This window comes from Hypanus sabinus, chromosome 6 (assembly GCF_030144855.1).
Source record: "Hypanus sabinus isolate sHypSab1 chromosome 6, sHypSab1.hap1, whole genome shotgun sequence".
NCBI classification, from domain to species: domain Eukaryota; kingdom Metazoa; phylum Chordata; class Chondrichthyes; order Myliobatiformes; family Dasyatidae; genus Hypanus; species Hypanus sabinus.
Window position 1 is genome coordinate 146,018,988 of NC_082711.1, and position 18,309 is coordinate 146,037,296.

An 18,309-nucleotide genomic window follows, 5' to 3' on the forward strand; every position below is an offset into this window, starting at 1 on the left:
GCTATTTGAGGTGCACGCCATTGGGAGTTCATTCCCACTACCACCCGCAGTTAAGTATAACAACCTTAAGGATAAAGGGTTATCATTCTAATCATATGTAGCAATGCCTTCTCACAATACAATCTGACAGATCACAATGTTGCTCAAATGTCGAGTTCCCAATTTATTCCATTTTTTTTCTGTTGGGAGAAGAAAAAATATTTGTCGACATATTTTGTCAAACAGAACTCCAGTTCACATTGAAGGTGAATAAACTAACTGCAAATACTGAGTCCTGGCAGAAGTCCATGACTATGTCCTCTCTTTCAGAGAACCGCATTGGATGAGAAAAATACTAATTTTTTTTGCTTCTGGCACACTTTTCTGTAATTTTGTAATTACTGATTAACGCACCATGGTACAAACTCCAAGAACTATGCCTCAAAACTCGGGAATAAATAGGGTTGCAATGTAACCGAGATCTATTTGGTAATAAAATATGGGGAGGAGCAAAAGGTGGATTCATGCCAACCAGTAAGATACAGTGCTGTTTTCCACCCAGATGCATTGAATTTATATAAGGCAAAGCCTGATGGATATTTTCCTGCTACTGAAAATTCCCTGAAGTAGTACTTACCACTGTTTCATCATGGTGAGTAGAGACCATTGTGAAAAATGTATTCCGAACATTCTGAACTGTTGTGGTAACTGGGTATGGTCGAGCTTTTCAGAATTTTACATTATGATACATTAGATCGGGGGAAATAGCTATAGAGTTGGCTATAGGGAATTGGCCATAGAAGACAGGGGTTTTGTTCTGAATGGAAGTCCTTGACCAGCAAGGATGGGGTGTTCTATAAGGATAAGATCTGGGCCTTTGTTCTTTGTGATACTTATAAATAATTGGAAGAAAACATAGGTATGGTGATTAGTAAGAGTATAAATGACACAAAAATTGACAGAGTTGTGGATAGTGAAGACAATTTTCAAAGGATATGGCAGGATAGAGGCCAATTGGAAATATCTGCAGAGAAATGGGAGATGGAGTTTATTCCAGTCAAGTGTGAGTTATAGCACTTTTGGAGGTCAGACGTAAGAGGAAAGTATGCAGTAAGCGGCGGGACCTTTAGGAATATCCTTGCACAGGGGAATCCTGGAATGAAAGTTCATAACTCCACGAAAGTGGAAACAGAAATAGACAGGGTGATAAGGAAGGTGTCTGATGCTTCATCAGACAGGGCATTGAGCACAAATGTTGGAAAGTCATGTTGCATCTGTATGAAACTTTGGTTATCGTCATTGTGTGCAATTCTGATGGCCACAGGAGAGGGAGGATGTCAAGGCTTTTTAGAGAGCACGGAAGAGGTTCGCCCAGATGTTGCCCAGATTACAGCGTATTAATTATAAGGAGGGGTTGGACACATTTAATTGTTTTCTCTGGCGTGTTAGTGGTTGAGGGGTGAAAGAAAGGTATCAAATTTTAAATTAAATTTTGAGCGATAGATACGGGGAGGTGCAGAACTAGATATTGAAGAGGCATTTAGACAAACATATAAACGGGCAGGAAAATGAAGTTTACAGCAAGCAACTGTACTGTTTAAATTGTCATTATGGTCTGCACAGATATCATGAGCCAAAAGACCTGTTACTGTGCCGTACTGACTTACGTTATATGAAATGGTTACAGGTTTACTGCAATTTTTAATCTATCCTATGGAAATGGTTTTTAAAAGAAAGAGTCTCAGAAATTTGATTTATTAAAGAAGATAAAGATGAAATTTAAGGAATCTCCAGATGTTGAAGCAATAATGTATATCCCTAGACACAGCATAGTGGCCCTTCACTTGCAACCCTCTCTTGACTCTAATCATTTTCTTGTAAGCTGGATGCCTATTTGGGTACATCTTTGCATCAATTTGTATGGTAAGAAGCTACCTCATTTTTTTAAATTACTATTAGTCTGATATCAAGACAAAAAGTCAGTGCCAGGAGTAGGAAGCCACTCCCAAGACCCTGTATTTGATATTAAAGATAGTGATATCCTAGTTACTTCTCGCCAGCAGTCATTACAACTTACTTGACAGGTGGCACCTATGAAGAAATCCCAGGAAATACCTATAAATTTCCTGGCTATTACTACAAAATAAATATAATTTTAATAATTTTAGTGACCCACCCTGTACATGTGAGTTGCACGTGATCTTCAGAAAACAGACAAATGGTTCCAACATTAAATAAATGAAATTTATTAGTGGTAAACATAAGTGGTGAAAATCTAATCTAATTACAGTGTTATAGAAACATTGCAAACAGAGGGTTTGGTGAAACTCTACAGAACATTGGGAAATTCCACAAACACTACATAGAAAAGGGGATCAATTCTCAAGAGCAACACATACAAAATGCTGCAGGAACTCAGCAGGCCAGGCAGCATCTATGGAAAAGAGCACAGTCGATGTTTTGTGTTTTGGGCAGAGTCCCTTCATCAAGACTAGAGAAAAAAAAGCCAAGGAGCAGGTTTAGAAGGCTGGGGGGAGGGAGGGGAGAAAGAAACATCAGGTGATAGGTGAAACCTGAAGGGGGTGGGATGAAGTAAAGAGCTGGGAGGTTGATTGGTGAGAGAGACAGTGGGCCATAGAAGAAAGAAAATGGGGGAGGAGCTCCAGAAGGAGGTGATGGGTGGGCAAGGAGATAAAGTGAGAGAGGGATAAGGGTTTAGGAAATGGTGAAGACATTACCGGAAGTTCAAGAAATTGATGTTCATGTCATCAGGGTGGTGGCTACCCAAACGGAATATAAGGTGTTGTTCCTCCAACCTGAATGTGGCCTCATCACAACAGTGGAGGAGGCCAAGAATGGACATATTGGAATGGGAATGGGAAGTGGAATTAAAATGAGTGGCCACTAGGAGATCCTGATTTTATTCTGGCAGACAAAGCATAGGTACTCAGCGAAGAGGTCTCCAAATCTATGTTGGGTCTCGCTGATATACAAGAGGCTGCACCGGGAGCACTGGACACAGTATATGATCCCAACAGACTCACCGAAGTATTGTCTCATCTGGAAGGACTGCTTAGGGCCCTGAATGGTAGTGAGGGAGGAGGTGTAGGGGCAGGTGCAGCACATGTTCCACTTGCAAGGATAGGGAGATCAATGGGGAGGGACAAATGGACAAGGGAGTTGCGTAGGGAGTGATCACTGCAGAAAGGGGAAAGTGGGGGTGGGGGGAGGGAAGATGTGCTTGCCGGTGGGATCCTGTTGGAGATGACGGAAGATACAGAGAATTATGTGCTGGTGGGATAGTAGGTGAGGACAAGAGCACCCCCTATCCCTGATAGAGTGGGGTGAGGATGGAGTAAGAGCAGGTGTGTGGGAGATGGAAGAGATGTGGTTGAGGACAGCATTGATGGTGGAGGAAGGGAGGCCCCTTTCTTTGAAAAAGGAGGTCATCTCCTTCATCCTAGAATGAAAAGCCTCATCCTGAGAGCAGATGCGGCGAAGATGGAGGAACTGAGAGAAGGGGATGATATTTTTACAAGTAACAGGGTGGGAAGAAGTATAATCCAGATAGCTGTGAGAGTCTGGGTTTATAATAGACACCAGTGGATAAGCTGTCTCTAGACATAGAGAAAGTAAAGGAGGGAGGTTTTGGAAATGGACCAGGGTACATTTGAGGGCAGGGTGAAACTTGGAGGCAAAGTGGATGAATTTTTATAGCATTCCACACATTAGACCATAAAGCTGAAGGGGATCATTATACAAGAAAATGGAGGGGGGGAGGTTAGATTTCATTGCACATGAGGTATGAAGAGGCATCAACATGCACTTAGAAATAATTAGTCACCACTCATGAATCTGCTGAAATTTACTAAAGGTTTACTGGAGGTTTAAAGGTTTACTAAAGGTGGAGTCTCATGTAGATAGGGTGGTGAAGAAGGCTTTTGGAATGCTGGCCTTTATAAATCAAAGCATTGAGTACAGAAGTTGGGATGTAATGTTAAAATTGTACAAGGCATTGGTAAGGCCAAACTTGGAATATTGTGTGCAGTTCGGGTCACCGAATTATAGGAAAGATATCAATAAATTAGAGCGAGTGCAGAGACAATTTACTAGGATGTTACCTGGGTTTCAGCACTTAAGTTACAGAGAAGGGTTGAACAAGTTAGGTCTCTATTCATTGGAGCGTAGAAGGTTGAGGGGGCATTTGATCGAGGTCTTTAAAATTTTGAGAGGGATAGATAGAGTTGACGTGAATAGGCTGTTTCCATTGAGAGTAGGGGAGATTCAAACGAGAGGACATGATTTGAGAGTTAGGGGGCAGAAGTTTAAGGGAAACACGAGGGGGTATTTCTTTACTCAGATAGTGATAGCTGTGTGAAATGAGCTTCCTGTAGAAGTAGTAGAGGCCAGTTCAGTTGTGTTATTTAAGGTAAAATTGGATAGGTATATGGACAGGAAAGGAGTGGAGGATTATGGGCTGAGGGCGGGTAGGTGGGACTAGGTGAGATTAAGAGTTCGGCACGGACTAGGAGGGCCGAGATGGCCTGTTTCCGTGCTGTGATTGTTATATGGTTATATGGTTTAATAAGAGAAACTATCCAGCTCCCTTTGGATGTTATAAGAGTAAATAACAATGATATTGAGAAAGTTAGATTTATCACAGGGTTACTTTCAAATATCCAAGGATATCCATGATTCATGTATACTTCTGGATGCCATTCAGGATTTTTAAATAAGGAATAATGAATAGTAGTTTATAATAGATTAAAGCTACAACGTCTGCATAATGGGGAAGATCTCTTAAACCGACACAAGATGCTGGAGATCCAGAGTGACACACACAATGCTGGTGGAACTCAGCTGGTCTGGCAACATCTCTGGAAAGGAATAAAAAGTCGATGCTTTAGACTGAGACCCTTCATCAGGACTGGAAGGGGAGGGAGAAGAAACTCGGAGAGGGGAAGGAGTACAAGCTGGAAGGCGAAACCAAGTGAGGGGAAGGCAGGTGGGTGGGGGAGGAACCATGACGTGAGAAGGTGAAAAAGGTAAAGGGTTGAAGAAGAAGGAGAGTGCACTAATGGGAGAAAAGGGAGGAGGAGCAGCACCAGAGGGAGGTGATAGATAAGTGAGGAGAAAAGAAAGGGTAAGAGGGGAGCCAAAATAGGGAGTGGAAAAGGAGAGAAGGGGGAGGGTTGAGAAGTTACAGGAAGTTGGAGGGCATGCTATTCATGCTATCAGGTTGGAGGGCATCCAAACGGAATATGAGGTGTTGCTGCTCCACCCTGAGAGTGGTATTTACATGCTGGTCTCAGAACAGATCCTCTTGATGCTTTTAAGCAATTTAAGGTTACTGGCCCTCTCCACCTCCAATTGCCTGATGAGGACAAGCTCATTGACTTCCAATTTCCTCCTCCTGTAGTCAATAATCAGCTTATTGGTTTTGCTGTGGTTGAGTGAGAGGTTGTTGCTGTGGTACTACTCAGCCAGATTTTCAATCTCCCTCCTATATGCTGATTTCGTCACCACCTGATATGGTGTCATCAGCAAATTTAATATAGCATTGGAACTGTACATTCACAGTCATAAAGCGAGCAGAACAGGGGGAATAAGCACACAGTCTTGTGGTGCTCCTGTGTTGATGGTGATTGTGGAGGAGATGTGGCAAATCTGAACTGACTGGGGTCTGCAAGTGAGGAAGTTGAGGACCCCAGTTGCACAAAAAGGTATTGAGGCCTAAATCTTGGAGATGGAAATCAAAAATAAAACAGAAAATGCTGGAAACACTCAGCAGATCAGTTGGCATCTCTGGAAAGAGAAACTGTTAGCATTTCACATCAAAGATCCTTCATTAAAACTGGGAAAGAGAAGAACAAATGAATAAGTTGTTAACTGATGGATACAACAAAGGGAACATTATTGATAATTGAGTGCTTCCACATAAAACAGTATTGTTATTTGTTCAGAAAAAGTTTGAAGCACCATCTACAAATAACAAAAAGTTATCTGAATTCAGTTTAATATCATAATAAGGAAATGGATAATGAAGACGTGTATTTCAGCCAATGTAGATAAAGAAAAAATCTCGTTTTACCAGTTGATATTTCACTAGATTCAGATTCAGTTTATTGTCATTTAGAAACCACAAATGCAATGCAGTTAAAAAATGAGACAACGTTCCTCCAGAATGATATCACAAAAGCATATGACAAAACAGACTACACCAGAAAATCCACATAACGTTTGGCAATCCCCAATCCAGAGTCCGGAGAGGCTGCTGCGTATTAATATCGCGCTACCGTCTTAGCGCGTTCCCCGGAAAGGAGCTCCAATCCCACCAGACAAACAAGACCAAAAACTAAAGCTACAAGACCTGCACAAAACCACATAGTTACAACATATAGTTACAACAGTGCAAACAATAGCATAATTGATAAAAAACAGACCATGGGCACAGTAAAAATAGTCCAAAGATGTTAAAAGACTATAAGTTCAAAAGAAATCACCACACAGTTTCCACAAGTCCCCAGGGTCCCGACAGACTTGCCATCCCACGCAGGTGGCAGAAGGGAATGCCCCCGCTATGGACTTCCAAGGCGCAGCCCGACTCAGCCTCGCAGACGCAGCACACAGTGAAAGCGACCTGACCGCAGCAGACTCCACGTCCGTTGAACCTCCGAGCTGGCAACCATTCCTTCCGGCACAGTTTCTCCAAGCACCATCCTCTGCCGAGTGTATCCCGCCAATGGCCATCGGCAACGCGACCCCGAGGACTAGGGGCCTGTTCTTCCCAGCAGAGTCCTGGACCTCACAGCAGCAGCAGCAATGAAGAGGGTCTTCCTGGAGATTTCCTGATGTTCCTACGTGCTCCCACGTCTGTTTTCAATCGATTATGATTGCGCATGGCACCCCACTTCACAAATAACAGACAATCAGTTCCGGAGTGGCCGCTGCAAGCTGCGTCGCGCCGCCATCTTGGTTACTATTCAAAGCTCTTCTAGAGGTTCAGAGGGATAGGCCAGGAATACCTAGATTATCATGGTCTGGATTGGGTTCTCTTTAAATTTACTTAGTTTGTGTTACGATCTGGACCGTTGACTCTTTGTTTCCCTTTAATTCCCTGTTTTCCCGTGTCCTTCAGGCTTGGTGATTAAAGACAATTTACTCTCAACCGAACTGGCAGTTTATAAGTCTCCGGCTTCAGCCGTTCAGCGCAAGAGTGTTAACAAAGTCACTGTAGCTACCACGAGCCAAAGTCATCTAGCTGGAGCCAACTAAGTTTCTTGCCGGAGCAAGCCAAGTCGTGGCTCTGGTGTTCCACGTATCAAGTCCATGGTCTGTGTTCCGAGTCCTGGCCCTGATCTTCAAGCTCCAGGTCCTAGCCCCCAGACCCTGAGTCCCAGTCTAGACACAGCCTGAGTCCTTGTCCATTACGCCTATTCCCGCTTCCTCTTTGCTGTCCTTGATTTCTCTCTGTTCTATTCTTCCTTGTAAATAGCAATAAACCCTATTTAGCTAACCTTACGAAACGTGTTTGTGTCCAGCATTAGGGTCCTCCAGCACCCTTGCCCCTCCACTTTCTGACATAGATATGTTCATGAGAATTACTGGAAGTCAAAAGAAATTTAGCATTTCCTACATGTGAATACGGTTTTCTTCTGGATGCATTAAGGCAGGAATGACAAGGATGATTCCTTAATTTAGGGTTTAGACAAAAGTTGACTTGGCTTTTCAAATTTATTAAAAGATTCAGGCACGTAAAAGCTGAGAGGCAGACACCTTAGGTTTTAGACATTATGTGCCCATTAAAAATGTGAGAACATGGTTAAGAACATCCCAATAAGAATGAGCGTAGAAAAAATATCAGGCACAATTTTCTGTCCATTCATAGTCAATATTACAGGCACTGTCATGCAGAGTCTCTTGAGGGACCTTCCTGGTGACAATTGAATAGCCAATTGTTGAGTGGAGTGGTCAAGGGGAACATGAAAGGGAAACAGGATATGTCAGCAAACTTACAAATGATGGACAAGTTGATGGGGTAGGAGAGAAATGAAACAGAAGGAACTCATATAGGGAGTTGTCTTCAGAATGAAAAGTAAGTGCTTATATGCTTAACATATTAGAAAGTCATACTTCTATTAGATTTACTCTGACCACCAAATGTTAAGTGACAGCAATATTATGAAAAAGCTATTAACTGAAGAACAGTGTACTCTTTCATGGTTGTGTCACACTAAACCAATATTTTCCCATTTGTTTCAGACTTCCTACACTGACAAAGGGCAGAAGGTGAAGGACATTTGTTGTTTAAATTTTTAAACAAGATTACCAATGCTTTCTTTTGTTGAACCTATCTACACTAAGAGGAATAACTTGCAATTCTTCTGTTGCAGCTGGAGAAGGGTCAATATGTCAGATTTCATCATATCACTTTCTGGGTAGGAAATGCCAAACAGGTGAGATGAACTTCCAGAAACATCTATGGATGGATCTATCCAGGTCTGCACATAACCCCATGCTGATACACAAGATATTTACACAATCTATACACAAATATTTCCAAATCCAAATTCATCTGGACACAGACTTATCTGCAGACAGCCTGATCAATACACAACTACTTCCTTCGGCCTATATACATTAAATGGTGTGCACTGTTGGATCTGATTAAGTTCCATTGCTCAATCAGAAGCTGAAAATCATGAACCATCTTGTTTCAAAGTGCTCTTGATGTTTACAGAAACAAGCAAGTGTTCAAGAACATCTATATTAATTAGCAATAATAAAATTGATAAAAATATAATGGGAAATATGGAAAGGGTTCGAGAAGGAATTCAGAAAGCTCAGAAAGAGAAGGGAGAGATTCTTCTCCTTCTAATCTGACCTTCTTTTCGTTCTTTTTCAATCTTTTTATTATCATTAATAATATGAACAAAATGCAATTGATATATTAATAAAGGGATTACAAACATACAAATTCCCATTGGACATGAAAGAATACATAAGCAATGATTACAATATAAATGAGTTTTCCCAAAACATGAACCATACAGTATATGTATGAACAAGGTAAATCTAGGTATTTCATAATATATAATATAAAAAAAAACACAGAAAAAAGAAAAAAAATGTTATGCGAAAATAACTAAACTACTAATCTAATAGCTAATAAAGAAGAAAAAAAGCAAAAAAAGAAAAAAAAGAAAGAAAAACTAGAAAAAGAAAAAAAAGGGCTGTTTATAATATCTCACAAGAATACATAATCATCAGTGTCATCAACTCCGAGCGATCCTCTCAACATAAATAAGATTAAAGCTGGAAAATCAAATAAGCTTGGAACAGGGTCATATTACATCATATGAAAATATTGAATAAATGGTCTCCATATCAGCCAACCGTCCTCCCATCCATGTAATAAAGCACTCGCCAATAATCAGCCGACCATCCTCCCCTCCATGTAATACAGCGCTCACCAATTATCAGCCGACCATCCTCCCCTCCGTGTAATACAGCACTCACCAATTATCAGCCGACCATCCTCCCCTCCGTGTAATACAGCACTCACCAATTATCAGCCGACCATCCTCCCCTCCATGTAATACAGCGCTCACCAATTATCAGCCGACCATCCTCCCCTCCATGTAATACAGCGCTCACCAATTATCAGTCTACCATCCTCCCCTCCATGTAATACAGCGCTCACCAATTATCAGTCTACCATCCTCCCCTCCATGTAATACAGCGCTCACCAATAATCAGCGACCATCCTCCCCTCCATGTAATAAAGCACCCACCAATAATCAGCCAAACATCCTCCCCTCTGTGTAATACAGCACTCACCAATTATCAGCCAACCATCCTTCCATCCATGCAGTCCAGCACTCACCAATTATCAGTCTACCATCCTCCCCTCTGTGCAATACAGCGCTCACCAATTATCAGCCTACCATCCTCCCCTCTGTGCAATACAATGCTCACCAATTATCAGCCTACCGTCCTCCCATCCATGTAATCCAGCACTCACCAATTATCAGCCAACCATCCTTTCATCCATGTAATAAAGCGCCCACCAATAATCAGCCAAACATCCTACCCTCCATGTAATACAGCACTCACCAATTATCAGCCTACTGTCCTCCCCTCCATGTAATACAGCGCTCACCAATTATCAGCTGACCATCCCCCCTCCATGTAATACAGCCTTCACCAATAATCAGCCTACCATCCTCCCCTCCGTGTAATACAGCCTTCACCAATAATCAGCCTACCATCCTCCCCTCCGTGTAATACAGCACTCACCAATTATCAGCCTACTGTCCTCCCCTCCATGTAATACAGCACTCACCAATAAACAGCCGACCATCCTCACCTCCGTGTAGTACAACACTCACCAATTATCAGTCTACCATCCTCCCCTCCGTGTAATACAGCGCTCACCAATTATCAGCCGACCATCCTCCCCTCCATGTAATACAGCACTCACCAATAATCAGCCAACCATCCTCCCCTCTCTGTAATACAGTGCTCACCAATTATCAGTCTACCATCCTCCCCTCCATGCAATACAGCACTCACCAATAATCAGCCGACCATCCTCCCCTCTCTGTAATACAGCGCTCACCAATTATCAGCCGACCATCCTCCCATCCATGCAGTCCAGCACTTACTAATTATCAACCGACCATCCTCCCCTCCGTGTAATACAGCGCTTATCAATTTTCAGTCTACCATCCCCCCTCTCCATGTAATACAGCACTCACCAATTATCAGCCGACCATCCTCCCCTCCGTGTAATACAGCACTCACCAATTATCAGCCAACTATCCTCCCCTCCGTGTAATACAACGCTCACCAATAATCAGCCGACCATCCTCCCCTCCGTGTAATACAGCACTCACCAATAATCAGCTGACCATCCTCCCCTCCGTGTAATACAACGCTCACCAATTATCAGCCTACCATCCTCCCCTCCGTGTAATACAGCGCTCACCAATTATCAGCCTACCGTCCTCCCATCCGTGTAATACAGCGCTCACCAATTATCAGCCGACCATCCTCCCCTCCATGTAATAGAGCATTCACCAATCATGAGCCTACTGTCCTCCCCTCCGTGTAATACAGCACTCACCAATAATCAGCCGACCATCCTCCCCTCCGTGTAATACAGCACTGACCAATTATCTGTCTACTATCCTCCCATCCGTGTAATACAGCACTTACCAATAATCAGCTGACCATCCTCCCCTGTGTGCAATATAGGGCTCACCAATTATTAAAAGCCTCCCCACGTCACATCAAAAGCTGAGAATAAACGCGGGCCTACTGCGTACTGCCATACCTGGCTGAGAGACCACTAACAAGATTGTTAACAAGGCTGCTCGATCACTGCCCACCACTCGCTAGCATCACGTGTTGTGCAAAGTTGAAAAAATGTTGATTTTTTTAATCACGGTCTCTCACGGAACCCCAGGGTTCCACAGAAACTTTGCTCTAAACTCTTCCTATGTATGTTTGGCACCTGTTTTCAACTTATAGGTGAGATACTGATAAAAACATCTTGCTATTATGTACGTAATGCCTTGTTAGAAATTAATTGTACAATTGCTTCACACAAGAAAAAGAAAAAAATGATTGTAAAACAGAAATTGTCTTTTTCAGAAGTAAGTATATTACCAATGGAACTGAACAACTTGGGAAATAGACTGTTTTTGGATGGAAGGGGATAATTGTGATTAATGATACATAGAGACTTTGGTGTGCATGTTGGAAACAGAGCCAGTGTTTCATCAAGTTAACAATAGATGATTTCATGTTTCAGGTACAGATTAATTATTGTAGGTGATTGGAGAAAATACTCATAGCATTTATTTGTCATTTCTCTTGCAGTTTCTGACACATCGGGTACTTTCTGTTGATTTTACTTTTACATATTTGTGTTTAAGAGATAACCATTCTGAATGGTAATAACTCATAATGCAGAGCAATGCCAAAATATAAAAGGAATTGAGAGAAAGTGACAGATCAGAAATTTTTAATTAAGTAAAGTAAGAGTGTTTTGTGGATTACAGTAGAGTAATGGACTCAGGAGCCATGAACATCCTTAATCCATTGGATATTGCCACTGCAAGCTGAACGTTCAACAGATCTACTCATGCCTTAGAAACCCTTTCTGATTTTCCTTCCTTAAAATGCACATTTCAATGATGGCCTGAGTCAAGCTAATCAAATGATTTCTTCAAGTTGAAGGTTCATTGACCCTCTGGCCAATGATATTATCTACAAACTTATCAAGAACAGTCTGTGCAATCCACAAAATATCAGCTGGACAGCATGCAGTATTAGCAACAGGCACAACACGCTGGAGGAATTCAGCATGTTGGGCAGCATCCATGGAAAAAAACAATGTTTTGGGCCAAGACCCTTCGTCAAGACTGAAGAGGGTGGGGGCAGGGGCCCTATAAAGAAGGTGAGGGGAGGGCAGGAAGGAGAAGGCTGGTAGGTGCCAGGTGAAGAGCCAGTAAGGGGAGAGCTCAAGGGGTGGGGGAGGGGAAGCAGGGAGGGGATAGGCAGGAAAGGTGAAGAAGCAATGTAAGGGGAAAGCACTATGGGGAGTAGAAGGAGGTGGAACCATGAGGGAGGTGATAGGTAGCTGGAGGAGGAGGATACTGGTTTCCCTTCTGCCATCATCAATGATGCCCTCACTCACATCATTTCCTGCACTTTGGCCCTCACCTCATCATCCGGTCACCTCAACAGAAAAAGAGATCCCCTTGTTCTCACCTACCAACCCACCAGCCTCCAGATCCAGCACGTTATCCTCTGCAACTTCCGCCACCTTCAACAGGACCCCGCCACTAAACACATCTTTCCCTCTCTACCCCTCTCTGCTTTCCGCAGAGATCGTTCCCTCCTCAACTCCCTTGTCCACACGTCCCTCCCCACGGATCTCCCACCTGCTACTTATCCCTGCAACCTGTCCCTACGCCTCCTTTCTTGCCACCATCTGGGGCCCCAAACAGTCCTTCCAGGTGAGGCAACACTTCACTTGTGAGTCTGTTGGGGTCATCTATTGCATCTGGTGCTCCCTGTGCAGCCTCCTCTACATCGACGAGACCCGACGCAGATTGGGGGACCGCTTCGTCGAGCACCTCCACTCCGTCCGCCACAACAGACAGGATCTCCCGGTTGCCACCCACTTCAACTCTGTTTCACATTCCCATTCGGATATGTCCATTCATGGCCTCCTCTACTGCCAGGATGAGGCCAAACTCAGGTCGGAGGAGCAACACCTCATCTACTGTCTGGGTATTCTCCAGCCCCTTGGCATGAACATCGAATTCTCCAACTTCCAGTAATTCCCTCCCCCCTCCCTTTCCCCATCCCAGTTTCACTCTGCCTCCTCCTCCAGCTGCCTATCAGCTCCCTCATGGTTCTGCCTCCTTCAACTACCCATAGTGCTTTCCCCTTACATTCCTCCTTCACCTTTCCTGCCTATCCCCTTCCTGCTTCCCCTCCCCCACCCCTTGATCTTCCCCCCACCCCCCCGCCTTCTTTATAGGGCCACTGCCCCCTCCCTCTTCAGTCCTGACAAAGGGTCTTGGCCCAAAATGTTGACTGTTCGTTTCCACGGATGCTGCCTGACCTGCTGAGTTCCTCCTGCGTGTTGCTTTGACCCTAGCAACTGCAGAGTATTTTGTGTTTATGCATTGCAACACCCAGTGTAAACCTGCTTTGATTTCTCAAGTCTTCAATGTGTACACAGCCAGAACCATATCACTATGTTGCACACTGAAATTTAATTTCTAACAGAAGTGATAGGACAGAATTTCTATCAGCAGTGAGATACATGTGAAAGGTTGTAATCAAAAGCACATTCAATTAATGTGATTGGGTAAAATCTATATTTTAATTCTGGATACTTAGTGTGTATGATATGTGTATTTACAGGGCCAGCTAGGCACACGGTCAGACATCATATGGCCTTGTGCTTGTTTTGATGTCATAAGCTGATCATTTTGTACTTATGTCCTGCAGTTGATATTACCTTGCACAATGTAGCAGTCTTTAACCAGAAGGTTGAGGCAGGGCCACTGCTGGGGACTCTTCGTTATCCATTTTTTTTCCCCAGGAAAATTCCTTTGTACATTCTTTTCTCAGGGAATTTTCTACACCCTCCCACTCACTGCCTGTGCTTTCTTGCACCATACACCCGATCATCTCTGCAAATGACCACATTTTTTGACTGACACAACTTCCCTGACTTCCCTTCCTGTTATTGTATGTCTTCTTGAAATTTTGTCCTCTTTCCCTCCCACCACCACCCTTTCAAGGACTCTCCTCTCCCAAATTGATCATCTCTCCAGCAGCAATTACCTACCCTGCTCTGACTTTTCCCCCATCCTTTTCTGCTCCAGTCAACCTTTGAATAAACATCCTTCACAAATGCCATTCTCCACAGAGAAAGGAGGTGCTTTGGCACATGTGTCAGGTCTGCACTGCGGGCTCCACACCAAACAATACCTGAAACCTTGTGTACACGTAGGGTTCTTGTAGGAAGTTGGCATAGATGCTGAGATACATCCTAAGATGCTCTGGGAGACATCATTAGTGATGCAAACTGGGGTCCTCGGATGTTTCAGGTCTTCCAAGTTCAGACACCCTCACCCAGGTGACCCAGCTAAGGGTTGATTCCAGAAGCATTGTGTCCCAGAAGCACTGGTTCATGGGTCATACCTCTTATTCCATAGTCATCTAGAGGCTTGCTCAGCAGCCTCTTTGAAGGCCCTGATGACTCTTCTCTTTGCAGACTCTTTAATGCCAAGGAGAAAATAGGTTCTGCAGAATGAGCAGCCAGAAAAACCTCTACACCCACTTCTATAGGCTCGGAACGTGCCCTCCACCCCTCTCTCTGGCATTGTTCTACATGCTCCTGGTATACGGCCTTCTTTGTGCTCAAACACCTCCTCAATTTGGTCTTCCCAAGACAATTTGGCACTGTCAGTTATACCATGCTCACCTGCTTCGAGGCTTCTGACAGAATAAACATGTCAGGCCTCAGTGATGATAATGTGGTGAAGTTGGGGGACTTCAATGGCTTACCAAGACTGACTTTCAGATGCCAGTCACATTCTGTGGTGAGGAAGCCTGAGGGTGATCAGGGCTGAGGCTGTGGTTGGCCTCCAACTTTGGCAAAGGTTGTGGGTTTTCTGGGTTGGCAGTAGTTCTTAATGTTGTTAATAGCTGAGGAGATATTTCCTGCTGCTGCCTTCTGCACCTGGTCATGGTGCCAGCAGTAGCACCCTTCTCCCAGGGCTTTTCGGCGGCTGCTGAGAATGTGTTCCAAGTTCCCTCTGCTGGGGCAGAGAGGACATGATGGTGCCTCACTTTTACCCCAAGCAACAAGGTTCACTGGATGAGGCAGGACATTGTCCATAGCCTGGGTCATGAATCTGATGCACTGCCAGAAGTTGGACCAGGAGATCTTTGGATTCAGCACACCCTACCACCTTATCCAAGCTCCCTGCTGCCCTAATCCTAATATCCTGGTGGTAACACACTTCCTTGACAGCTGCTCACACCTCTTCCTCGCCTAGACTTGGGGTCACAGGAATCTCTGTACATTAGTAATTCTCTTGTACGGGAAGCCATAAAGTCCTCATTCAGGTCACTGAAGGGAAGCTGCAGCTTGTTCCTTTTTCCATCCAGAGCAATGCTGCTCAGGCTATGTGGGAGGCCCAGCCATCTTCGAAAGTAGCCTATTGATCTTTCTTTCATGATGACATGGGTACTTCATGTTCCAGCATTGGCCAAAGGATTCAATGGAGGATGTCATGCTGGTTAATCCAGGCCTTGAGGTTGCCAGGTAGGCCTGACTTATCCACACTGGTGAGCCAGACTTCTAACTCATTGGTGGTCTTCTAGATGGCAGCCACATCTCATAGAATCTCTTTGACTTTTCCTAGGCTTTTGACTGATTTCTCAGAGATGGATGGGAGAGCAATCCCATCTGTGGAGAAACAAAACTTGTCTGTGAGACTGCCCTTCTTTAACACCAGAGATCCTAGATTTCTCTAGCTTAAAACACATCCTTGCCCAATCAATGTAGACACCTCAACACCACCACTACTACTCCACAAAACCCCAAACCAAATCCTTCTTCAATTCTTATGTCTCACGATGAGTGAAGTGCAAACGGAAGTGTGTTGAATCCACCATCAGTTTTCTGAACAGTCCTTGAAAAACTCCTCATTATTCTTCTTTTGGTGCCAGTTATATTTGAAATGTATAGTAATTTTAATTCTTTGTGTTGCGGGCACAAAACAACAAATTTCACATCATTTATGTCAGTGATAATAAATCTGATTCTGATTCCAAAAGCTAGTTTGCACACACTCTCACAATCAGCAGGGAGATAAGTTATCAGTTAATCACTTCTATCACGGTTGTTAATGAGGAATAAATGCTAGCAATATAACGGAATACGTTACCAGTAGGTAAGTCTGCTTGCTCACTGCTCCCAGAGGAAGGTGACTGCATTTGACCGGTTTCTCTCTCTTCCTCTCGCTCAATACCCTTGGAGGATGGCACTGGAGTTTGGGTTCTGGGAAAGGTTTACTTGACACAGTTTGTGGATTGAACTCTGTAGTTCATGTTATAATATGTTACTGGTTTCTGGTTACTCTTTTTTTTATTGCAATTTTGTGTGAGTTTGATCAGGGCAGACTGGCTCTGCAGCTTGTTGCAGGTTCAACATCATGTCAAATGCTCTTGAGTAAACCTCATTTTCTGGATCAGTTTAAAATCAACAGTACTTTGAACTTTAATTTTACCTTCTCAATCAGTGTTACCATCAGGAAGGAGGTACAGAAGCCTAAGGCACACACTCAACAATTCAGGAACAGCTTCTTCCCTTGGCTATTTGATTTGTGAATGGACATTGATCCTATGAACATAGCCTCACTACTTTTAAAAATTTTATTTTTTATTTTAGCACTACTTATTTAATTTATGCTTACTGTAATTCACATTGTTTTTCTATTATTAAGGATTGCAGTCAACAGATTTCACAACATATGCTGATGATATAAAACCTGATTCAGATTCTGAATTATTACAGATTCCTGCAAATTCATAAAATGTCTATACATTCCCCCCCCACCACACACACACCAAATTCCCCCACACACAAATATACATACTTACACTCAAACACCACGTGCAAGCATACTGCGCGCACACACACACACACACACACACACACACACACACACACACACACACACACACACACACACACACACACACACACACACACACACACGTGAATTATTGAAACAATATCACAACCACCAAGGGGTAACATATTACCCGGTCTAGAATGGTTTATATGGAAAAAAAGGCAACGATCAATGAGTAGATAAGGTCAAGTTAGAACAGTGGATTTTAGATTAGATAATCACACAAACAGTTAAATGTTCAATCCAGGTAACTATTTTAATGAATGAGATAATCATCAGTAATGCAATTTGAGTTTCCTACCATGAGTAATGATGAAACTGCAGCCATTATAACCAGAAAATTATTCACCAGATATTCTCGTAAATAGCGTCTACATTACATTGGAACAAGATTTCTGTGAATAGCAATTGTCAATTACTTGATGTCCCTTTATCTCCCTTTGCAGGCTGCATCATATTACTGCACAAGGTTTGGATTTGAGGCGTTGGCATATAAAGGACTGGAGACAGGAAGTCGCGAGGTGGTGTCACATGCCGTTAGGCAGAATAAAGTAAGGACCAGCCAGCTGAGAAAAAAAATGGATTGCACAGAAATTTAATACTATATTTCAAAAGTTGTTAACCTTAACATTTCATGCTGATGAAAGCACCAATTACTTGCTTACTGAGTCCATTGAAAGACGTACTGTTGTTATGGACATATGTCCTCTTAGTTTGTAGCGTCCTGAGGTCCTTGGGCAGTACATGGGTAATTATGAAATTGTCTGTTTTTCAAGCAAGCAGAGGGTACCCAATAAAGTACTTCACACATAAGATGCCCAAACCTAGCAGTCCACTGGTGTCATGGAACAGCGCTGAAAAAATAATTTCCATATCCTCCTGGGTGGTTGCACGTGATTCCTCTAAGCCTTTTTGTATTTCCAATAGAAGTTCTGCGTTATCCTAATTATCTTCAACAAAGAATAATCAAGATATTTGTGAGCCGGTTTGTTGACTGTGCATTTGAAGTTGATTTTGAGACGCTGAGACAGCTCTTGTCTCCTGTCTTGTTTCTTGAGCTAACTCAGGTTTCATGTTATCATAGTTGAGATAA

At 43.1% G+C, this 18,309-nt stretch overlaps 1 protein-coding gene across 2 annotated transcripts in view; it reads left to right on the forward strand.

Moving 5' to 3' along the window:
- Nucleotides 1–507: 507 nt before the first annotated feature.
- Nucleotides 508–18,309, forward strand: part of hpda (4-hydroxyphenylpyruvate dioxygenase a) — a 57,617-nt gene continuing 39,815 nt past the window's right edge. Inside the window, exons 1-4 of one of the 2 annotated variants that reach the window (XM_059973152.1) lie at nucleotides 508–631; nucleotides 8,242–8,268; nucleotides 8,373–8,435; nucleotides 17,663–17,767. In XM_059973152.1, the coding sequence (XP_059829135.1) occupies nucleotides 629–631; nucleotides 8,242–8,268; nucleotides 8,373–8,435; nucleotides 17,663–17,767 (198 nt within the window). In that variant the 5' untranslated portion in view covers nucleotides 508–628. Of the gene's footprint in view, nucleotides 632–7,293; nucleotides 7,312–8,241; nucleotides 8,269–8,372; nucleotides 8,436–17,662; nucleotides 17,768–18,309 lie in introns of those variants that run through there. The other variant, XM_059973153.1, reaches the window with a different exon arrangement.